Source organism: Sander lucioperca, chromosome 7 (assembly GCF_008315115.2).
Source record: "Sander lucioperca isolate FBNREF2018 chromosome 7, SLUC_FBN_1.2, whole genome shotgun sequence".
In the NCBI taxonomy this organism is placed as follows: domain Eukaryota; kingdom Metazoa; phylum Chordata; class Actinopteri; order Perciformes; family Percidae; genus Sander; species Sander lucioperca.
Window position 1 is genome coordinate 11,295,944 of NC_050179.1, and position 25,113 is coordinate 11,321,056.

Sequence of the window (25,113 nt, forward strand, 5' to 3'; positions counted from 1 at the left end):
AAAACCGTCACAAGTCGGACTCGAACCCTTGACCTTCTGCGTCGAGGAATAAACCTCTGCTTATGTGCTGCTTATCTGCTCTACCAACTGAGCTAACCGGCCACACCATGGTGTTTTTTTTAATGGGAAACACGTGAATATGCTGCCACTAGAATCATTATCAACTAATGAAAGGCACAGTTGACTTTCCCTATGCCTTATTCTTCATTAAAAGCTATGCAGAGTGAATCCATTATTCTGTTTTAAATAGTTGACTTTGTTGTAAAAGTGCAGTGCCATAAATTAATCTATGTCAGGGGCTCCCAAATGTTAACTTTCATGGAGTGAAATAATAATTATATTAGATAATTTCTTTTCTTTTTTTTGTTGACTCCCTGTAATTCCCTGAAGGGTATCGGGACTAAAACTGGTTTGGTAACAGCAGAGAAATGAGTGAGCTATATTAATAGCACATGTCTGTTATCTGTCAATGAATAAATAAACTCTAAATTCACTTAAGGTGGCATCAGCAGCCGGCTGGCAGTTGGACATTAAGATGAGGCCATTAAAAATGAGAAAGTGACAAACGGGAAAAAGTGTAGAAAACAAGCCGTGGATAGACAGAGGGCGTGACTCCGCCTATTGATCAAACACCATCCTCCTCCCTTTTGTCTTTTCTTCAGTTTGTTAACTTCTCCAAAAGCCGCGTGGACTTCGGGCGAGCCGCTCAAACCTTTTGGCAGGCCTTCATTTCATTTCGTGGAATTTTGGCGCATCCGGACTGACCCGGTCCACGAACAAGCAGAGACTTTCTTCTCTTTTCTCAGAAGTTGTGTTTCATGGAGTCTTTGTGGAAATCAGTTATTGTCAACACAGCAACGAGGTAAGAAAACACATTTCGCCTACTGCTCAATCTTCAAATGTCCAAATTAACACAGATTATGATACAAACAAATCGTGTTTGACAAACACACATGAGTATGGCTAGATTCAGAGAAAGCATGACACATTGTGAAACTATTCCAGTAGCCAAAACATCGCAAGTGTTTGAAACTGTGTTTATTTTACCCACAGTGTGGTTTTAGTTTTACCGTGGTTTACGACGCTTTCGCAGCCTGTATGGAAATTGTTCGCCCTTTGATCGAGCTCTAGCCCGTAGATTATTTTCATATCATTTGCGTCCTAATCCTTTGAGCAGGCGGGTCATGCTGGCAGGACTACAAGCTCATGTGTTCTCATGTAGACTAACCCTCGATAAGAACATATAGGCTATATGCGTTCCATAAGATAAAAAAAAAAGAAGCTGCGAGGACACATTTAAGTTCCGTTTTTTTGTTTGTACGTGAGACATTTTTATTCGTTACTTACTTTGCGGAAAGACTTTTTCATGTGAACTTGCTGACCACTTCCAACTTGTCTTGACCTGACAGACTCGAGAATTAATCATCAGATATATTATAACTTTTAGACTACAATGAAGGGGTTTGTTTGGCGACTCACTCCTTCCCCACGTGGTAGAGGCTCAGCTTGTCAGTTTGGACGGTTTGCTTTCGGAAGTCACACTCTTCATCACCCTTGCTCTGCAGATCTGGGATTGCACACACACACACACACACACACACACACACACACACACACACACACACACACACACACACACACACACACACACACACACACACACACACACTCTTCACAGAGTGCGCCTTTTAGTCAGCCCTCCATGCACACAAACCACATTTTACCTCTCTATATGCAGATAAGCCATCACTCTATACTTTTCTGAAAGGTGTCAACAGGATGAACTGATAAAATCTGTTAGCACTAGCTGTGTGCTGTTTGAGACTGGATTTGGTCGACAGATATGTCACAGATATTATCATCATTTAGCCTATTTTTTTTTTTTTTAATACTGTTTGCTATTTGTTCCCAGAATCTGATAGCTATAGGCTATAGGCAGATGTTATGCTCTGGATTTAGCTGCCTGTCAAAAGACAGCAGGGATGTTATGCACTAAGATCTGTTAGTTTTAGGGGGTAAATTGGAAATGATTGTACAATAGAACAATAATAAAACTTGGAAAACAAAAAACCCCCAAAATAAAACCTAAACTGTCTCATCCTGTATTGTATAAATAAATATATAAATAAATAAATATCTGTCAAAGAACACAATCCCACTTTTAAAAAAAGTTTAAATTATTTTGCCAGCATGCCATATTAGACTGGGCATAAATATCGGTGTTCAACCAAACTTCTTCACGGCACTGAGCAATGGTATTGGTTGTGGGCATATATTGTAAAATGTTGCTTAACATCCCATTAAAGTAGCATAGAATAGAAAGGGTTTGTTCATATCCAGATCCAGCGGCTTTTGTTTTTGTCATATCTGATATTTAACTGAATATTTGTGGGCTTTGGATGGTTGGTTGGACAAAACAAGACATTTGAAGACATCAACTTGTGTACTGTAAAGTTATGATGGGCAGTTTTAGAAAAACAACTATTTTCTGACATTAAGCATTTGACAAAATAACCAGCAGATCAGATTATCTGAAAATGAAAATAACAGTTGTATGCAGCCCTATATAGGAGAAGTGTATGAAAAAGGAACTGTGGTATGACTCAGGGTTTGTGGTCATAAAATGCAGAATAGAAACACGCAGTCTGCTGTAGTGTTGGGTCTCAGGACATTAACACAAGATAAGAAGTGCATGTCAGATCATGTGATACGTTCTGGTGTGATAAAAGTGAGACTGAAGCTCTTCGATGTGACGGTCATGACACATTGTGACATCTGAAACGAGCCGTAGTAGGACCATAAAACATCAAATATGACTCAAAATACAATATCGCAGTAATTCAGTCCCATTGTAAACTTCATATTTGCATACATAGTCTTGAAGTGAAGACTGATGCTTTCAATTACACATGGATATTATATCACCACCATAACATGCAATGTTGTAGGCTCCACCATGAGAGCTCGTTTGTTTATTGCGACATGTGGCAACTATCACATTGGCTTCCTCTAGGAAACTGATTCACTAATATTCCTTGCATAAGTGTGAAGATAGGAATCATCCTCACACATTTCTACTTATTCGCTGCTTGTTGCATTTTGCTTCCACATATGTGCATCAGCTGATTAGGGTGTATGTGACATGTGATAAGCAACAAGATTCGACACAGTTGATAAAATGCCTAAAGCTAGATGTTATCTATTGATGACTTCTTTGAATGCACAAAGAGTTTTTCTGTTTCTGCGGTCCTAATTATAAAGATGGATCCTTTAAACCAACAGATATTCGAATGGCAGTGTCTAATTGTTATTTCTATATTTGCAGGTCTGGAGCCATATCATTGCACCATCATAACAAAGTTACTACACGATGAGCAGTCAGTCGATACACAACGTCGTTGACCCAGTGTTTCGAAGCAAGATGCCATTATTCGACGGGACCATAGCTGCCACAGGACTGTCAAAACCACAAAACGTGTCTGGTTTCCTGGGTAAGCGGATACTGCAGTACAACGGGGCTTACTTCACTTATGATCCCAGAGGAAAGGACGGAGCAGGATTCACTCCTCCTTGGAGCAACTCAAAGACTTCTCTGCTGGATGGTAGAAGTCCTGTAAGTCACCTCTCTGGCATGGAGGGACAAAACCACATAATTTACAGGCAAGACAGCAATTCTTCAGAGGAAGGCCATTCTCATTCTTCTTCTCTGCATCGTGCCCCTAGGATCAGCAGTCCCACAGCGACCGCACCAGTGGCTGTTAGAAAACAAAAAACTGGAGGTGAGAACTCATCTCCCACATCTGAAAGCTCTGTTTACTTAGCCATTCCTAAGCCAATTTATATGCATAACCCCTGCTGTAATGAACTGGGTTGTGTGATGGGACAACGATACAGTGTGGAACATAGCTCTCCCAGGATACCGAACACTGTATATGAGCATGATTGGATGCAAACTGATGCTAACTACACTGAAAGACCGCCCATCCAGAGGAAAGCACAAGACACACTGCTACAACAGAGAGGTTTACAGCTTGAGCCCAGTGCAGAACCATTAAAGAGGACTGTGGAGACATGTAGCCCAGGTAAAGCAAGGACATTTCCTGCTACGATTGACCCAAACTATAGCAGTTACCCCTGCACCCCGACTCACACACTGTTTGGTTCTCTAAGTGAGCAGAGCCAGCGTTTACAGACTTCCCCCAGAGGCTACACTAGCATATACCCCTCCCATCCCACATATGGGCATATGACCTCAGAGATTTATCAGGAACATTCTCCCATGTCCAAATATGGCCAGCTAACACAGCACCCAATGTTTTACTACTCCCACGCAAATGTGGAGGTAGAAAACAGGACACAGTTGAAGCAAAGAGAAGATGTGCCTGTTATTCTCAAACACACAATCTCAAACCCCCGGGAGCATTACATAGTGCCTCAGACGCTTCATGATGAAATTCCTTTGCCTTTGCCTAGCACTGAAACGTTGCCAAATCATGTCTTGATGCGGGGTCTTGACTATCAATGTTATGCAGTTCCCAGATTTCATTTAACTGCAAACCAACTCAGAGCCCCCCTACAAAGGCAACATGCGTCACCTAGCTTGCACTCTAATCGCATAAATGTTTCCCCATCCAGACAATACATGGAGCACCCCATTGTCTCTGCAACCAACCTGCATAAGGACAAACTCAACGAGAGCCTGCATGTTGAGCAATCACCTACCAAATCACCATTCCTCAGTTTGGACCAATCCAGTCCTACCAGGCATGTAAGCCAACCTGGTGTCTCACCATCCAGCATACAAATTAACAGATTTTTCCCCCCATTCACCAGCCTGCACATAGACCGGCCTGTCTTTCCACCAACTGGTTTGAACATGGACAGAATCCTGGACTATTCCTCCTGTGAAACCCAGGTTACATGCCCGAAACAGCCAAAAAGCCTTCCTGTTTCCCCAGCGCCATGGCCGTCCCGGTCACCGCGTCACAGTTCAGATCGAATTCATGCAGCTGTACCGAATAATGCAAATGTCCGAAAAATTATTTATTCCCCTGCTCTTGCACCAGGAAACAAACACAATAGCCCTGTGTCCAGTTCAGGCACTTCTGTTCTTAAAAGGTGTGTAAAAAGAAGTATTTCTCACTCATCTTCACCTATCAATATAAAAGAAGAGCATAGGGATTTATGTGAAGTAGAACTCAATAAGAAACGACACAGGGTGGAAATGGAGAATGCACAAGTAGGAAATAAAACAGAATCTCCTCCTATGCCAGTTATTGACAATGTTTTCAGTCTGGCACCTTACCAAGCATACCTGCAGGCCCCTGGTGTGTTATTTTCAGGTAGAGTACGTCAGAGAAAGATCCAGTCGTCTGAGCACCGTGAAGTCAAAACCAAGCCAGACATCAGAGTGAAAAGGCCGGATCGAGATGACCAGCAGTCTGTTGTCTCTCTGGTTTCCAAAAAAATCTGTGCACGTACTCCAACAGAGAAACCTGTTGTAGAAATCTGTGAACCTAAAAATATTAAAGTGGAAAAAGTAGATCCATCAGACACGGACAACTCCGTGGAGAGTCCTGTTAGTCAAAGGGACAGCAGCAAAGTAATCAAAAAAGAGCCTGAAGAGACTGGTTCATCCGACATTGGGCCCATGTTAGTGATAAAGAAATGTGAACCTGATGAACTTGAAAGGAAACCTTCTTTAGCAGATGAAAATGAGACTTCACATGAGTCCAAACCTGGTGAGGTGACTGCACAGATGAACTCATCTTCTCAGAGAGATACATGCACACTCACCCTGCAACCCAAATCCATCACTCCACCTCAGCCATCTGAGAGGAAACTAAATTTCAGAAACATTCCTCCCCAGTGTCTGAAACTTTCCACCTACAATCTAATTCTCCATGATACGAAACCTTCTTGCCCTGCTCCACCCCCAGAGATGCCACCTGCACAGCCATTAACTGAATTCATACCTAAACAAGAGCCCCAAATGCCAGTCCGCAAGCACTTCTTTGAGTTACACCATTCCCTCTGCAAGCAAGTATCCAACCATGTGTTGGCTTCTTCAAAGCAGGAGCTCAGAACCTGGTTGTCTCAGTTGGGACTGATTGAACCAGCAACTCCTTCAGCCAAAGTCCAGAAAGTGTCCTGTTTGTTGGGGGTAAACGCCAGAGAGGTGTGGCTCAATGAAGAGATGAAGTCAGCACTCCATAAGGTCCTGGAGAGGTTGAGAGAGTACACCGCCCAGGAACGCTGTCCTTTTCCACACGTCATGCGCACGGGGGCAGTGTTCCTCCCCATGCTGGTGGTGAAGGAACTGCTGTTTCCGATGGTCCAGGGCAGCTTCATCGACCAGATCCTGCAGGAACACAGAGTGGAGCTGCGGCCCACCACACTCTCGGAAGAAAAGATCCTCATTCAGCTTCATAAACGAGCCTGTTCCTCCAGGCTCAGGAGACTGATGTCCCTCAAACACCTGCCTGACATCTACCCTGACGTGGTCAACCTTTTTTATCACGCCTGTGTCTGCAAACATCTGGGTGAGTGCATGTACACTTCATTGTTACTGAGGTAATGTTTTGTGATTATGTTTCTAGTGAAGAAAGTAAAGAAACGGGTATTGCAAAGATGTAATGTCGGTTACAGACATCTTATTCTGTCTGTTTTCTGTCGCTCTGGGATGGTATTATTATTATTATTTTTTTTTTGGTGTCTTCAAGCAAGACAAATTAGAGGTGTTGCAGTAAGCAACAGTTGGTTAATACCTTCATGGGGAAATGCTGGACACAACTACTTATTTGAAAATTATTTCTGGGCTTTTTTGGCCTTTATTTGATAGAAAAGCTGAAGACAGGAAAGGGGGGGGTTGACATGCAGCTATGGGCCACAGGTCAGACTCAAACCTGGGCCACTTGAGTAAGGACTGAGCTTTAACATACGGGGCACATGCTCAACCAGGTAAGCTAGCAAAAAAGAAAACTTCAACTTTTCAACTCAGTCATGAGTGAAAAGTATGAATCGGCTTGTAAAAGTAAGGTTTAGGTGTCATTAGTTCTTACTGTTATTTATAAAAGATCAGACTGAATAGACTGAGATGACTCATATGATGTTTCAGATAGAAGTTAAGCAAAATTCCATGTACAAATATTTAGAAAGATAATACCTCTAGTTTGAACATTTGACCATGTGATATGTACAACATGACTGCCAAAGCAACAGTGCTTCCTGCCTTTCCATGCACATTTCTGGAAGTCTCCATTGGGTAGATTGTGTAACTTACTGATTCCTCTGGATTTTACTATGAAGCATCATATTTTGACTAACTGTATCATGGTTTTCCCTCAAACAGTCTTTTAGTAATCATTTTTTTCTGCATTATTGGCCCTTTTGTAAAGAACAAATCAATCAAAAATCAAATAAACAATAAATATTCAATATAAAATCTATTTATTTTTTACAGAATCAACCTCACCTGATGTCCAAAAGAGAGTCCAGGTATATTTGTTTTTATGTTGTCCCTCAATCTCACTACTCTTTGCTTTTTCTGATTAGAAAGCAGGAAACCTTTCTGCTAACTTTCAATAACTAATCACAAGAAGTTGCATGATTGCATCATACTTGTTATGGTGGGTGGAGGGAAAGGTGCTGAGATGGGCTGTTTGTGGAGAAATGAAACTCTCCTTCAGGATTTTGTTAAAGTATTGGTGGACCTTAAAGATCGTGAGGCAGGATCACATTACCGGAGGAAGGAAGTGAAAGCCTGCCACACACACACGGGGGATTAACTGTGGCACATTTTCAGCAGATGAGACAATGGTGACTGGCCAATTCTGTCAAAAACCTGTGTCTGTGCTGTTTAGTTATACAGGAAAGTGAGACTAAACAGTTGGTGTTATAAGAAAACAGGATTTTAAGGATAAGGCTGGCAGTATTCTATTTTTTTTATTGTCAACATATCCCATGAAAAGATAAAAACCGACAATGTGTTTCTCTGACTCTCAATACCTTCCGACTTCCCCAGCCTGCCTGTGGCTCTCAGCCTCAAGCCCATTTGTTCCTACTGAAGGTTGAAAAAGGGGTCACAAATATATAGGTTCATTTTTTTTTTTTTTAAAGAGGTTTTACAAAACAAAGTGTGTGTGGTGTACGTGTGTGTGTACGTGTACGGGTCTGTACATGTCACCCAGTGCAGAGGTGTAGCTCATTTGTGTGTTTTTAAATAGATTTTCGACAACAAGGGAGGTCTATGGCAGAGAGGAATAAACTACTTCAAGCTATGGCTGCACAGACCAATTTATTGTTGATTTTAGTTTTTTTCATGGGATTTCTGAAAATAACAAATATACTTGTCCTTTACATAACCTTTTTACTTTGTGTCCTTCATCTATTATTTTATTTGCCACACACATTTGCTAACTGAATATGGCTTAATCAAGTTTCCGTTCACTGCTGACATTAACAGTTCACATGGTTTGGGAGCACTTGACTTTGGCATATGAACATTTCCCTGGTCTTACTATTGCCTCACTACTGTTATTCCTGACTGATAGCCCGCCCCCCCCCCCTCCCTCCTTTCCCCCTCCCCCCCCATCCCTCCCCACCATAGCAGCTGCCTTTTTTCCCAGCCTTCGTGTTTAGTCCCACAGCCTTCTATTCTGTCTCTGCTAAAAGAGTGTTTCATGGTGGAGGATCATGCTATCCAATCACCAGGTCTGTTGATATTAATAGAATAGTTTCTCATTGTTCTTGTGTGCTGAACAAGCACTATGGGACATTGATTTGTCAACCTGGGTTGGAGTTTGTTTTTTTGGAATACAGTAACCTGTTGGGGGGAAAAAAAGTGAATTTATTTATATTGTGTCACAAATCCTGAATGTCCACTTGTACCGGTTTCCCTGATCACCAAATTAATTCTATAAACTCTTTAACTTTTACCATCCCATTTTGTCAGCAACTTCATTTTTATATATGTCATTTTTGTATTCATTTTGACCTCTCCTAATTGCTACATTCCCTGTGTTGCAGGATTAGATTTGGATGATTCTGCTGACGGAGAAAAAGATGACTGTTGTGAGGAGACTATCAGCTGCTGGACTCCTGTATTTTCAGACATCACTGCCTCACCCTCAGAGTCACACCAACGGAGACATCCGGAGAACCAGGAAACAAAATCAGATTTGAACAAGAATAGAACAAAAAGCAGGGTAAAGAACAGGTCGAGGCATAGGTTTCTGGGCAATGGTTTGTCAGATGACTCAGAGAAGACCATAAGTGGAGGTGTGCTGAATGCATTTAGTGAGAAAAACTGGAGTGGCCATCAATTTGAAGGAACTGAGAATGGTGAAAGTGACTGTATCGTTGCAGAGCAGGATTCTTCACTCATTCAACTTAGCACAACTTCTGAAAATTCATGGATGTGTCCTTTAACCCTGGACAAGCTTACCCCATCTCCGAGTGACACAGAAACGGAGGAAGACTACTCCAGTCTGCAGCCCGTTGGAGCCAATTCTCCGGTTAGATCCAAGAATTGTTCAGGCGTGATTCTCAAACTGAGGAGGATGTTTAGCGGCGGTCTAAACAGAAAAAAAGCCTGCTACCAAGCGATCTCAGACTGCGGGACATTTGCTGATCCTTCCCTTTCACAGACAGCTGATGGGGAGGAAGAAGTGAGCAGTGGGAGGGACCTTCACAGGAGGACGCCCAAAGTAACCCACAGGTGGCAGAGAACAGGAAGCTTCTCTCACGCCTTAAGACCCCTTAGCAGCTCTTCTAAAAGAAAACACAGATCACTCTTAAAGATCAAATACTGCCCCTACTTGTCTGCCTGCCACAGCGCTGAACACAGGAGACGATGGGTCCTGCGTTCAGCTGTCCAGAGGGCTCGGAGGGCCATGAGGTTCTACTACCCAGACCTGGTGGGAAAGAGGATTCGCCATCTGTATGAAGAAGATGACAAATCAGAAGTGTGGTACAGAGGGGAAGTGACACGTATCCATGAGGCCCACACTAACCCTCTAAAGACTATATTTGAGGTCAGGTATGACAGCGAGCCAGATTGGAAGTACTACCTAGAGCTACTGATAGACTATAAAAAAGGCTGGCTCAAAATCGAAGACTAGTTTCTCCACACAAATGTCTAGGTGCCAGTTGTGCTTTTGGTCATGTCACCGAGTGCAATCACAGTTTTAAATCGGTTCCCTTTACAGTCTGTTTTTGATGGCCAACAACAAGCGGATGAGCCCTAAATATTTTTTTGGCATCCTCAGGAATGAAGTTGGACTGGATATTTTTTTTGTTATGAGGTCAGCTAACATTCTTTGTCACTTGAGACCTACAGGGTGCATTCTTTGGGGACTGACTATAGCCATTGTGCAACATCCTGTAGTTTAAGTATTTTAAGCGCTTATCATCTTTGACACATCTATCAATGGCTTTTCTGGTTTAAACACAAAAAGGATTATGGTTATTTGATAGAAGTGCTACAACCTTGCAAAATGGATGCAAAAAAAAAATCATCCAATCCATGTGACCTTTTAGGGTTTTTAATTGTAAGCAACTATAAAGTCTAGTATTTGTCATTATTATCTTTATTATATTATTTTTTTTTTTTTAATGCTGAGTGAAGTTAGTGAAGATAGGTTTTCTATTATTTTGCCAGTAAAAAATACAAAACCAGCAAATGACATGCAGACATATATAAAAGGGTTTACTGTCAAACAGTGCCAACCACATGTATATAGGTTTACAATAATAGTGCCAGTCGGGTACATCATTATAGCAGTGATTTTGACCCTGATGATTGTGGTTGGTGTTTTGTTGTGTGTGTAACTGAAGCTGGACAGGCATTAATGTAGTTCTGTACTAAGCTGCTTATGAAGTCTTTAATGACACCCGGGCTGAGATGCCCCCCATGCCATAGCGTTTGAATCACTGTGAACCTTAAGACTTATTTTATACATTTTTCCTTGCAGATTGAATTGTTTAAACATTATTCTCACTGTCTTAAATAAATGTTTGTAATAATCAAATGTTTTGTCATTTTATTGAAATATTTTTCTCACAAACAATACATTATTTTTGACTTTGGGACACCTTTTCAACTCACCATATGTAGAGGACAAAATCAGTTTAACTAGTCTTGTGTGACTGCGGCTGTTGCAGTCAAAACTATTCTAACCTGTCTCACCCCAGTTAATGAAACTGGGTGATTTTGTCAAACATTAGCTGAATGTATTTTCACCACATCAGAGTAGGTGTCATGCTGTAACTGATGAAACGCATAACATGTCTCAGTTAAATTTTTGTAAACATTGCCTTTGGGATATAACCTAAAATATGAAAACTTCATGTTAGAATGGCCATGTCTTTGTCACCATCCTGTGGCAGGATGTTGAGTTGCAAATTCCCTTTTGTCAAAGTTGCTGTTTACGTGGAAAATGTATTTCCAGTGATGGGTTTAGCTTGTACAAGTCTTCTTAGGGACACGCTTTAAAAACGCATAAAATATTGAATGTGGCAAAATGCTTTTTGAATGAAAATGGCTGCTGCGACAACAAAAAACATTGTGTCCATTATCAAACAACCACCCATGCCAGAACGATGTTTGCAACATTTTGCACTTTAATATTTTCTCCAAAACAGACAACTAATTTTTCCCACATTTTTACACTAATAGGAAATAAAACACCTTTGATAGCATAAAGAAAAGATATGTAGAAAAGTATTAAAAGTTTTTTGGATGTCTCAATTTAATATAAGTAGCTGCTTCAGTTACTTCAAACGTTATGTCGAAATGTTCATGAACTACTAGCAGACACAATGAAAACAGAGTGAGCCCTGGAGAGATTAGCCTAATGAGCACAGCTATAACTGGTGTATTACTGCAAGACAGCTTAGAGAAAACAGCCCATCTTTTGTTACTATCCATTCAACTTGTCATCATTGGTTTGTGACTTAAGAGACAAAGTATTCAAAAGTGACATACAAACAACCACCTGATCTTTATCATACAATCTGCAAGTAAAAGTGGTGCAAAACAAGCTAACATTTTTGCTTAAAATCAAAATTATTAAAAAGTTACCAAATGAATTCCAAGCAATTCTTGAAGACACAGCTCTGCCAAGGTCTGTCAGACACTACATCGCACAATACATAGCGCAGAAATGCATCATGGATGTTTGGATAATTAATGATTGTGACCAAACCTACTCTAATGACTCACACAGTACTCCCAAAAATGAGATTTCTCATGACATTTATTCAAATAAACAATACAGTTTATAATTTGCTAGGATAAAATAATAAGTTTGAACACATAAGAAGCATTTGGGAGAGAACTCCCCAAATATCTGAAACTGGGTTAAAGGATGTGTTTTAATGAAAGCTGACACTTTGGTGTCATCTTCTGACTTGCATCAGTGCCTGTATATTCATGTCCCCTCCAGTCAATCTTGTTAAGACTGTCATATTGCAGAGACATGAACGAGCATATACAAGCAGAGAGCTTGACAACCAGAGCAACCACCACATATAATGATGCAAAACCTGGAGGGGCACTGACATTTCAATGTCGAATCCTCAACCCATGTGCGAAAAATACAGTCTTTAATGCAAAAGCATAACGGCATTATAAAACAGTCCTACAACCTTCTGCCCTATATTTCTTATCTGCCTAAGGATCACGCAAGTCCATCTGTGTAGCTTGGTTTAAAGCTATGTTCAGTCTCACTGCAAGGCAAGAGATCTCTTCAAGGAGGCACGGCAACTATCGGGCCCATGCCAACCAAGTATTCCCTGCAAGAGTGATGCAAATCCCTGACCCTGTTTGACAGTGATCCAGTCCAATTAGCAGCACGACAAAGCTGTGCTGTCAGTACATTCTATTACCCTCATTCAATCCCCAAGGTGCAAGCTGAGCTTCAAGAGTGCTACCTCAAGCCACGTCGGGAAAGAGAGAAACAAAGAAGAGTGAATGTCACTCAGTTTGGCTCTTGCAAATAATTAGTAATGTTCTTAAATGTTAAACACCTCTAAAAACAACTAAGAGGTTACAGAAAAAGATTAGAATAGAGGGACACAGGGCCGATGTGTTCTACCTTACCTTTAAACTGTTAAACCTTCTGCTCTTGGTTTCTAACTCAGCCGTGCACTTTAGTCCTTTATCTGATTACTTGGCAACTAAGAGAAATTCTTTCTATCGGTCCCCATTTAGAGTTACTGATAAGGTGTAACTTGTGCACTGCTCCAAAGAGACTGAGGATGATAGGATGAATGTCTTATTGCCAAAGACATCCAAGCTCCCACACACTATGGAGGGAGTAGACAGACTCAACGTACATGGCAAAGAACACCTTTCTCAATATTGGTAAAGAATAAATATTTCAAAATTATGCAAACACGTGCCACTCTCTTCCATGCATATGGACTATTTACAAATTGAAAAATACAGACTTGCTATTTTGTTCTTTTGATGATTTTTTTTTTTTCTTCTTTTCCCCCCTGAAATGTCTTTGCCCCTTCGCAATCAACCAATCAACATTCAGCCACTCAGACAAGGATCTCACCACATATTGCAGACATGGCCAGGACAATTAAAGCTGTGTTGAAAACATTTTCACACTAATGGGAAAACAAAAGTCAAAATCAAAACAGAAAAGATTCACAAGCAAAAAAAAACAAAAAAACAAAAAGGAAAATAAGATAGTTCAGGGGAGGTGTTACAATACAAGCCAAAAGGATGTATTTGTTTAAGGTGGATTTTCTGCTTTCTCAAGACTCCACTCTGTTGCTAACAATACTGTAGTACACTTTCTTTTTATTACTCTACCTTTTATTTAAATATAATTTACTTTGAAGATTTTGTTAAACAAATCCAGGAAAAATGATGAAAAAGTGGTTGGTTTGCCAAAGGAGAGGCGTTAGAAGGCCCGTGCTGCCCTGTTAAATTGCATCAGTGCTCTAGTTTGTCAAGATACTCAAGAGTCCGTTGCATTGGGACGTGTCCTCAATCCTCAATGTACTCCCACAGGTCCTTCTCATAGCCTTCATGCACGTGCTGTAGCAGCACTCTTCGCCTGCTCTCACAGTATCTGTAGAGTAACAAAACATTTGTTAACATCCATAAACACACAAATGTTAACAGTAACAGTGGCAGGCAGCGATTATTATTCCTTTACTGACCTGTACTTATCTTGTACTTTCTGCTTGATGTCCTGCAAGGAATCCTGGGAGATATCCCGCTCTAGGTAGCCAGACAGAACCTCAGTGGCATTTTCCAGGTCTGCCTGGTTGTTCTAATGAACAAAAAAATGGATAAACAATATTTTTTTGACAGAAATGTCAGTTATCGATGATAATGTCCCCTACACGTTAAAGCATCCCGCATAAGGCCCAGCTCAGACTACAGGAAGTTTGAGCTGATGTCCTCCCATTCGCTCCTCCTAAAGCTGCCTACACGTGATAGGCGGCAAAACTGCTTTGCGCCGGCCGTTCCATTGATTTCCTACACTTTGCGCTGCTCTTAAAGTTCAAATTATTTCAACTTTGACCTAGTTGCCGCTGACAGCTGTTGTTACCTAGCAACCGGAAATAGCTTACTTGCCACCCTCGATGACCTACCGAATACCTGCGCTGCGCTTTGCTCTGCGCCCTACCTAGCGGTGCACAGAGAGCAAATCGCTTTTCATGTGTAGGCGGCTTTACAATCGAGTGATTAATTTGGTCTTGGGCCTTTGTCAGTGGACCAGTTACAGAGAGAAGAACGATGAATGGAAAAGTGGCAAGAATTTCAGGGGATTTCTGTTTGTCCGCTAGCAAGGTATTCTAATCAGTTATGAATGAATGGCTAAAACTTATAGGGACAAATTTCAACCAATGATTCTAACACCAACAGTTACGAACCACAATTCCATTAGAATGATTAATTCCTCATTTAATGGCAGTGATTACTGTCAAGATCAACACTTTACACTCAAAACTGTTTTGCAAATGGTATTTGTAAATATAATATGAATATTAAAATAGCTTAAGTTATTTATGTCATGCACCATCTGCTCAGAGTTATGCCAACAGTTTCCCTTTTATCATACCTCAAAAATAATGGACTGGTTGTTCTTCTTGAGGTAGAAGGCAAAGACGTAAGTGAACATGAGTGTGGAGCGGCACTGGCACAGCACATCCACAGCCTTCTTCAAAAACTGCACCTCAATCCAGGACATGTTGTGCTGCTGCATCTCCTCCATCTTCTGCTTGACCTGAGCATAGAGCTTGTGCTCAAAGCGCAGGCTCTGCATGTGGTTCATGTAGCGGTTGCAGTAGAACAGGTACCTCTGCAAGGCTGCCCTGGAGCGCTGCACACAAAGCATGGAACTGGCTTTAACTCAAGCATGCTCAACTTGATCATTAGCATTGCAACATATAATGAATGTCTAAGTTGTATTCTGCAGGCATTTCTGGATAGACGCCATTCTTCAGGATGGATGAATCTAACATGTTTAAGATGTGATGGACATTCATTATCAGGCAGACGCAGCAGTATTCCCTCTATTGTTTCCACTCCACTGTTTTTGGATTGACTTCTTAATAGTGTACAGCAGGGTTGCATGAGGAACTGTCACTTGTTTGATTACTTGGAGTAGATTACATTCTTATAAAATTACAAAAGTGGGATGCTTGGGATGCTGCTGCCTCATTGTGATTAGAAATGCCAGTTACACCTGTGGCAAATATGGCTGAATGTTGCACAATAAAAAAGGGCGTCTTACGAAAGCCCTGAAAGGCAAGGTGAAAAAAAAAAAGTTTTTTGGACATCGCCGGCCAAAACCTAAGTTTAAGTCCTACGTACGACTTAAACTTAGGTTTTGGCCATGAATAGTATCTCCTACATAGGAGATACTATCTCGTACTTACGAGTTAAACTTTTACTTCTTAATTAGGCTGTTTTAAGGGCGAGAAAGCCGTGCTAAAGTGCTTAGTGCATTATACAAAGGGAATTGAAAGTTCAGCCAAATGCAGCATAAACAAAAGGGTTTACCTTCTTAGTTAACAAATGTCTCACCCTTAAAACCCTAACCCTAATTAAAAAGTAACAGTTTAACTCATACAAACGAGATATGGCCAAAACCTAAGTTTAAAGGAATGCGCCGACTTATAGGGACTTTAGCTTAGTCACTGTATCCCCCAGAGTTAGATAAGTCCATACATACCCTTCTCATCTCTGTGTGTGTTGTATCTCTGTCTGACACACCCACTGCTAGTTTAGCACAGATGCTGGAGGTAACCGGCTCCATCTAGCCTACTGCTCCCAATAAGTGACAAAATAACGCCTACATTTTCCGATTTATATGTTGTGATTTGTATAGTCACAGTGTGTACAAATAACAAGGTCACATGAAACACAGCCATCTTCTAACCGTATACACACTGGGAACTATATTCTCAGAAGGCGAAGCACTGCAACTCCATCCAACTGCTACTTGGGCGGAGTGATTAGCGCAAAACCTGAAGAGCACCGTTGTTACTCTCTGCTCCTCAACATGGGGCTTCTCAGGTGCTGCGAGCAAATCACTCCGCCCAAGTAGCAGTTGGACAGAGTTGCAGTGCAAGTATAAGTGCTTCGCCTTCTAAGAATATAGTTCCCAGTTTGTATACGGTTAGAAGATGGCTGCGTCTCATGTGACCTTATTTGTTCACGCTGTGACTATACAAATCACAACATGTAAATAGGAAAATGTTGGCGTTATTTTGTCACTTATTGGGAGCAGTAGGCTAGATGGAGCCGGTTACCTCCAGCATCTGTGCTAAACTAGGCTAGCAGTGGCTGTGTCAGACAGAGTTACGACATGCACGGAGATGAGAAGGGTATGTATGGACTTATCTAACTCTGGGGGATACGGTGAATAAACTAAAGTCCCAATAAGTCAGCGCGTTCCTTTAAGTCGTACGTAGGACTTAAACTGGCTGAAGGGATGCCGTAAAAACAATTTTTTTCACCTTGCCTTTTAGGGCTTCCGTAGCGTCTTCACCAAAAAGTGGACAAATTATTATTATAATAACTATGCCATTATTATTATTGGTATATCCGACAAAATAAAACCGCATGCAAAGATATCTAAATATCAATGTCAATATGAGTGTAATTAATTACCTCCTGAGCATCTCTGGCTGCCTTCGCATCATCTTCATTGTAGCGATTGCAGTTGTACCTGAATAGTCAATGCCAGATCAGAACCATCAACAATGTTTTCCAGAATACCATAACACACATCACTTTTTGACAATATCTTATTTGAATTGATATATTAGACTTCCACATATTTAAAAAAGGCTGAAGTTTTTTTAATTGAAATGAAACGACTCAAAAAGACCTACAGTTGTGTTCAGAATAATAGCAGTGTGTTTAAAAAAGTGAATAATGCTCAAAATTCTTAGAATAGCTTTTAATTCCATAATATCATTGCATTGGGAACACTGCACATTCAATTCCAAATCAAAACATGACCAAAATTGATCAGGTTTGTGTTATACCTTTACAGAAAGTGAAGAAAAAGGAATATTAGGCTGTTCCAAAAAATAGCAGTATTTGCATTTTTCTTTACAAACTCAAACATTTACTGTATAAACTGAAAAATGTCTCAAGGGTTTGCTTTACTTTGAATCACTGCACTAATATTTAGTTGCATAACCATTATTTCTGAGAACTGCTTCACATCTGTGTTGCATGGAGTCGACCAACTTCTGGCACCTGTGAACAGGTATTCTAGCCCAGAACTACATTCCACAATTCCTCTGCATTACTGGGTTTTGCCTCAGAAACAGCATTTTTGATGTCACCCCACACGTTTTCTATGGGATTGAGGTCTGGGGATTGGGCTGGCCACTCCATAACATCAATCTTTGCTCGCTTACTGGTGTGTTTTGGGTCATTGTCTTGTTGAAAGACCCATTTCAAAAGGCATTTCCTCTTCAGCATAAGGCAACATGACCTCTTCAAGTATTTTGATGTATTGAAACTGATCCATGATCCCTGGTATGCGATAAATAGGCCCAACACCACAGTATTAGAAACATCCCCATAACATGATTTTTGCACCGCCATGCTTTACGGTCTTCACAGTGTACTGTGGTTTGAATTCAGTGCATGGGGGTCGTCGGACACTGTCTGCGGCCCCTAGACCCAAAAAGAACAATTTTGCTCTCATCAGTCCACAGAATGTGGCCCCATTTCTCCTTTGGCCAGTCAATGTGTCCTTTGGCACATTTCAACCTATTCAGTACATGTCTTTTTTTCAGCAGTGGGACTTTGCGGGGGCTTCTAGCTGATAGCTTTGCTTCACATAGCTTTCTTCTGATCGTAACAGTAGTCACAGGTAACTTTAAGTCTTCTTTGATTTTCCTGGAGCTGATCATTGGTTGAGCCTTTGCCATTTTGGCTATTCTTCGATCCATTCGAATGGTAGTTGACCGTTTTTTCCCACGTCGTTCAGGCTTTGGATGCCATTTCAAGGCATTTGAAATCATTTTTGCTGAGCAGCCTATAATTTTCTGCACTTCTTTATATGTTTTCCCCTCTCCAATCAACTTTTTAATCAAAGTCTGCTGTTCCTTAGAGCAATGTCTGGAACGACCCATTTTGCTGAGTATTTCAGTGTGAAATGCACTATAACCAGCATGCACATTTGCTTCCTTCCTTCCTTAAATATGGGCCATAATTGACACCTGTTTCTTCACAGAATCAATCACCCCACTAATTGAACACAACACTGCTATTATTTTGAACATGCCCCTTTCAATTACAGATTCAATTACACAGAATGAGCAGCATGCATGTCATGACTGTTGGTTTTCTATGACTCTACAACACTTACTAGTAAATTATTTGCCATGTAGAAATATCACTTCTACCAAAAAAATTGATTTATGAGGTTAGTGATGTTGGACTGCTATTATTTTGAACACAACTGTATTTGAAGTAGACTCTAACATGGCACTAGAAGTAACACCATTGTCATTTACTATGTAAACCATTAGCTCTTACCAGGCTGAGCCATGGGGCTCCCATGGACCCAGGCAGACCCAACAGAACTCAGCTTTGCAGTTCTGGTTTCGACAAACCATGTGATTGCAGCCACCATCTTTCTCAATGGTCACATGGCATTTTGGACACTCCTGTCATGAGAAGAGAGTGATTTTTGTAAGTCTCTGCTCAAGGCCAAGTGTTTTACAAAAATCTAATGTTAAGAGGAATTCAAGCAAATAAGAAACATAAAAAACATACTTAAAAGTCTGTAGATGTTTAAACTAAAGAATCAATTTGTTTTGGGTAGGTCTTTCATAAGTCTAGAGTTGTGTCTGAAACAATAATAAAAAGGCCTGAAGGGTTGGGACCAGGAACATGTCTTTCAAACAAATGAGCTGTTTTGATTGGGCTAACACTTGTTAGTGTGCACTAGAGGTGTGATGAAATCTCGTCCCTCACGTGACGAGAGTTCTCGTCGAGGTAAAAAGTGTCTCACGATATCAGTACACAAGTGCAGAGCAGCAGCCTTGAAATTAGCAAAGAAAATCCCCTTCTTCAAAATTGAACCCGAAAACTTACTTTTAATATTAAACTAGGCATGTAACAATGATTACATAATTGTCTAATTGTCAATTTCTTTACGGAATCGCGGTTTCTTTGTTTAACCGCAATTAATTGCTAACATTAGCTAAGGTCTTAAAGGGTATGACTTTTGAGGGTAATTGTTGATTTTGTTTAGATATGCCAAATTGTAATTATATAAGTAACTATTGGTCGGACTATTGAGCTAAAGCTATGCTAGTTGTTGGCACTTTGTTGTTCATAGCAACAAAAATGACAAGGGGGGTAACATCTAGAAAAAACGTTTTGATAATAAAGAGGCATTGTTTCCTTCATAGGCTGTGTACCTGTGTTATTACATTATCTGGGTCACATAACAGCGATATAACCAAAAGATGTGTCCTGGAATTCATACAAAACTTTAATTTGTTAAAAAAGTAAATAAATGTTTTTTAAAATTTGACTGAATGATACAATTATATTGTTAATCACAATTATTTCTGAGACAATTAATTGCAAAGTAAAATTTTGAGTTGTTACAGCTCTATATTAAACAAAGAGAAATGTTCTCTGTTCGTCCTATAATGATTATATATCGATGCTAGAGTAGCCTACTTCCTTGTTTAGTGCTGCAATTAATAAAACGCAGAAGAGGAGAAAAGAACATCTGTCCTCACAAAAATCATCTGTTGAGTGTTTGATGGTAATTAATTTGTGCTTTAGAACTTAATCAATGTGAAACAATAGTAAAATAAGCTTTATTTCTCTCCGTCTACTGTACAATGACAAATTCAAGTACAAAACAACTGGTCTTAACGGTCTCAACTACTGCCAGAAAACGCTTAGTTATGTTGTAACCTTAGTTCTCTGAGTGAAGAAACTATCTCTCCAGCGTACATATGGAATAAGTAACAGTCTAACTGTTAGTTATACAGGAGAGAAGCCAATCATTTGAGCTCGTGACAAAACCTTTCAGTGCTCGGTTTTCATTTTGTGACTTTCGATTGAATAAAGGACTATTTTTCCAGTCTTATTTCTTCATTGTTTTCTGTAAAATAGTGTTAAGATCTTGTCTTGTCTCGAGAAGCCAATCTCGTGTCTCGTCTCGTGAGCTGGGTGTCTCGTCCCACCCCTAGTGTGCACTTATCAAATATCGTCAGCATACAAATATGTGATTAAATTTAGGTAGACCTTGCCAAGTGACTGTACAGTCTCTGTTTTCAACATGTTATTGTTGAGTATGACCAGTATTTCCACAATTTAAATTTCTTTGTGATGATCACATTAATTACCTACCAGCATGGAGCAGACAAGAGGGTAAAATAACCGACCACTTTAATTCCATACCTTAGTATTTGCTGCAATCCAGTTTGAAGTTTCACTATCATCATCACATTTCTTAATCCATTTTCTCAACCACTACAAAAGAATTTAAAGAGTGAGAAATCATCACACAACGAATGCTACTCTTAACAGTATTTCACTCAAGAGACTGGAGGAACAGGTTAACATTTCTGTAAGGTGTAAATATTCCTGATTGGCTTACCTTACACTTGACAGGATCATGCCAATTCTCTCCACAGTTGAAGCTGCACCAACAGAAGGCACATAAGTCAAATTCACAAAATGTTAATAATTGCTATTAAACTTACAAAGTCAACATGCAAGTACTGTAGCTGCCAGTTCACAATAGTCTAATACACAACATCAAACCATCTTACCAGAACTGACGGCCACACTTGCATCTCACTGGCTTGGCATCTGGGTACTGGACTTTGACAACATGATGGCAGTCCGGTGCAGGGCACCACTTTAACAGTCGATTGCACTTAAAGAAGTAATGAGAGGTAGAAGATCAACTCATAGTTTCATGAACGCTTAAGTATATGGTCCTTGCTTTTACAAATAGTGCATACAGAATAACCTAACAGCTCAACATCATAAATCAAGGCTTTATATTTCATTTCAACATACTATTAAGGAGAAAAAAAATCTCAAAGCTTACCTCTACAAAACTATTCGTAATTAAATGCTGGTACTTCAACTTCACTTTTGAATCTGTTATGAGGCGCCTATAGGAGAGGTCAAATCATTTATTAGCCTTCATTACATAAAATGGATGACTTTGGTAAAAGCTTCCTTTCTTCATATCCAGTGCATAATTCCCAAGGAACGTTTTCCTGAGTAGATCAATGAAGTAAAATATAAATTGTATATAAATAAACAGTGAGAATATTAATTTGTCTGACGGCATTAACTATTCCCAAACAACACATTTCCAAATTACAAAACTTGAAAAAGTGCAGGCTTCTAACTAAGAGGTACAACATGTGAAACTAAATATTGACCTTAAACTGGTCAGTGAAAACACTGTCAAGTCTCTTGCTCGCTGGTCAGATCAGAATGTAGGTTAAGACAATTACTGTCAGCTTAAGAGCTGGTACAAGAGATTAGTGTCCATGCTTTCAATATAGAGGTATGTATCAATGCACTACAAGCTGAACATCAACATTTTAAAGTAGTTAAGTAGAGATGTAACTAGAGAGCCCTGCACCAAAAACTCTTTTAGAAGGCAAATGTCAGGTAAAAAAATTCTTCCAATTTACAGCTTCTATTTCTGTTAAATGCACTGTACAAATGTGTAAAAATGTATGAATAAAGAAATATCTGATTTTAGAGAAATTATATGTATTTCCGTTTGATTGGTTTAGTAATTATGTCGGGGTTCTTGACTAATTATCTGACTTTATTATGTTTTCTGGCTTTTCAAGACTTTAAGGTAACAATTGCTAAATTTAATTTATTTTAAAATTGCAGATGTTACAATGCTCCTTCTCAAGTAGTTTGTTAGTGAACTGTGTATGTCTCTGTACACTGTTCATGTCACAAAAACTGGGACAAAAAAACAAAACAAGAGGAATCATTTTTGTTTCCTACTCTTTACTTCACCAGAATGGGTGACTGTTGACCAGTACACAACGAAACATCAAAACAAACAAACAAGATACTCACATGACTGTGTTGTCATCAACCAAAATGTCACAACTATGAGCAGGACAAGAAATGGTCTGAGAAAACAACACAGAAGGCAAATCATTAGTCAGGCAATTATTAAAAGACTAACAGTGATCAGTAACTCGTACCCTAAGAAAGAATCTTAGTGGGTACCTGTCCCATTCCTTCTTCTATGATTTTGGTGGTCAGGTAATCTCCCCAGCACTGCATGCAGAATTTGTGTCCACACTCCAGGCCTGTAAAATACTGTAAGAGAGAAGCATCTCGTAAATAAGACACACAAGACATAACATGATTATTAGCATATGCACTTCTGGTAACCAGGCAAGTCTAAGCCTTTAGACTGAGGCCATTGAAAGGATTCCATATTTTGACAAAACAATTTTGGTTTTAACAAACTGATTAAAATAACGATAAATAATTGTGTTTGCTACAAACTCCAACATACATATATTCTAGATTAAAACAGTCTAGATTATGCATCTTTAATTCTGGTTTTGGGAGAACAACAATTTAATATCATATGTGAAACACTAAGCCACCTGGCCTTGATAATATACATGTATCCTTTGTTGAGACAATATACTCCAATATGGAAATTTAATTTAGATCAATTTATGATTTGTTTTCACCTTGACATGCAAGTTCCTTTTGTTGATAAATGTAAACCACATCCCCAAAAATAATTACATTCAATGTGTTTAAATGTTCTAAAACGATAAAACAGTCCAACAACCATATCTGCAATCAGTCGTGTAATGTCATTGTGCTGTGTGTTGGAAGCAAGAATCATTAAATCGTTATATGTTAATATGAAAATAAAAAAATGTTTAGCTCTATCATTAGCCTTTCCAAAATACATCAACAACATGTATGCTCAAATCCATCCTTAATTGGTTAAACTGTTTAGTACTGACTTGGACCACCTCTGGCCCATATTAAAGAGCTGTCACATTTCTCTGATCTTGACTGAAAAAAAGACCAGCAGCATTCAGATTTTAAGGTAAGAACAACATTGGTGCTTCCTGCAACTGCAAGTTGCTGGGTAGATACAACTTTCTACAATTGCTATGTCCACTCCATTGATGTTTGATGGGGTATATATTAAGGGTGCGGAAGCCAGAGGAACATAACATAAATCCAAATGTTTAAGGTTCCTGGATGATTCTTCCACGCCCACAGAAAGCACTTTGTTGTTATGTTGTTTAGCGTAACCATGCCATTCGACACGTGATGGTCATGAATAGATCAACCTTGTCTACTACAATGCTAATGTATGTTCTGGCATCACGACATCAGCATGCAGGTATTAATGGAAACGGGGCTTGCCAGCAGAATGGCCCTCAAACAATTACACTTTCTCCATCAGTCTGTACATACAGTACAGGATTGTATGTAACCATGCATGATTAGGAAACATCCACATAAGTCAACCCCTTGATTTGAATTTTGAAATAACCAAGTGAAATTTGTAGCAGTGAGTGGCACTTGGTAGAGAGGAGCTAGGTCAATAAGGGATACAAATTCTGCCATTTTTGGGACACTTATTTTGCATTTACTGCTGAAATGGAACAGCATTGCAGTATTTGACTTCAAATATTTCCAAGTGAGGAGAACATAGAAGGATTCAGCTTTCCATCAGAAAGTTATGCAACACTTTTAGTTTTTTTATGTAATAGTTTATCCCTCGGCTCTTTGCACTAAACTTAAAATTGGAACAATTTCCAATATCATAACCACAACTGGCCATGCCACCAGCTGGTAGGGAGAAGTCTAATTACAGGATGCAAAGTCTCAGCTAATATCCTACCTTTAACTCATGCAACCTTTGGATTTTAGCATTTATCACTATTAGCATGCAAAGTAAAATTAGATTGCTGTACTGATAAAGAATTTAAACAACAATAGTTAACACTGAGTTGAATTAATGGCACTGAGCTACATTCACAGATTTATATCTGTGGTTGCCGAAGGTATGAGAAAATATTAATCATAGTACTTTATAACACATAATGTGATCACATTTTGTGATGTCAAGTTAGCCATCCTCCTTTTCGTTTGCTAATGTGTTAGCCAAGCCAGTTAACGGGGTCTGAAAAAACAATTAGGAAAAGGATTGAAATGTCAGTCTGTGACAAGGTCTCAATTAGGGGTAATTTTGTATTAAACAAGTTCAAATGTCTCTTAAATCTCCAATTCAGTATAAAGCAAAGAAACAGCTTTGTCTAACAACTTTCACCAAAAGAATCCCTATCGTAACACCACAACTTAAACCTGAACACACATTCAGTTATTGCATCACAATCCTGGTGTCATTGTGGGACTCACAGTGTTGGGGAAGTTCAGATAGCAAATCTGACATGGCATGTCCTGTGCCGATGATCTAGTGTTGATTGGAGGACGGATCCGAGGCTTCTTACTGGGGTTAATGACATGACACTCCGAGAAAAGCTTGTCCAGGTTACCATCAAAATACCTGTATAAATTGAGACAAAAAAGAAAGAAAGCAGTGTTTAAAA

General features: G+C 39.7%; 2 protein-coding genes across 2 annotated transcripts in view; one reads left to right on the forward strand and one right to left on the reverse strand.

Moving 5' to 3' along the window:
* Positions 1-580: 580 nt before the first annotated feature.
* Positions 581-11,148, forward strand: c7h15orf39 (chromosome 7 C15orf39 homolog). The gene is made up of 3 exons (XM_031283126.2): positions 581-862; positions 3,326-6,542; positions 9,028-11,148. The coding sequence occupies exons 2-3, from the start codon at positions 3,371-3,373 to the stop codon at positions 10,119-10,121; spliced, it is 4,266 nt and encodes a 1,421-aa protein (XP_031138986.2). The 5' UTR covers positions 581-862; positions 3,326-3,370; the 3' UTR covers positions 10,122-11,148.
* A 452-nt stretch (positions 11,149-11,600) lies between these two features.
* Positions 11,601-25,113, reverse strand: part of arih1 (ariadne ubiquitin-conjugating enzyme E2 binding protein homolog 1 (Drosophila)) — a 24,478-nt gene continuing 10,965 nt past the window's right edge. The window contains exons 3-14 of the mRNA XM_031283129.2: positions 24,923-25,070; positions 22,748-22,840; positions 22,592-22,647; positions 21,585-21,651; positions 21,301-21,407; positions 21,126-21,168; positions 20,927-20,998; positions 19,037-19,167; positions 17,147-17,204; positions 15,090-15,350; positions 14,182-14,294; positions 11,601-14,090 (exon numbers count right to left, since the gene is read on the reverse strand). Coding sequence (XP_031138989.1) covers positions 14,006-14,090; positions 14,182-14,294; positions 15,090-15,350; positions 17,147-17,204; positions 19,037-19,167; positions 20,927-20,998; positions 21,126-21,168; positions 21,301-21,407; positions 21,585-21,651; positions 22,592-22,647; positions 22,748-22,840; positions 24,923-25,070 — 1,234 coding nt within the window. The 3' untranslated portion in view covers positions 11,601-14,005. The remainder of the gene's footprint in view (positions 14,091-14,181; positions 14,295-15,089; positions 15,351-17,146; positions 17,205-19,036; positions 19,168-20,926; positions 20,999-21,125; positions 21,169-21,300; positions 21,408-21,584; positions 21,652-22,591; positions 22,648-22,747; positions 22,841-24,922; positions 25,071-25,113) is intronic.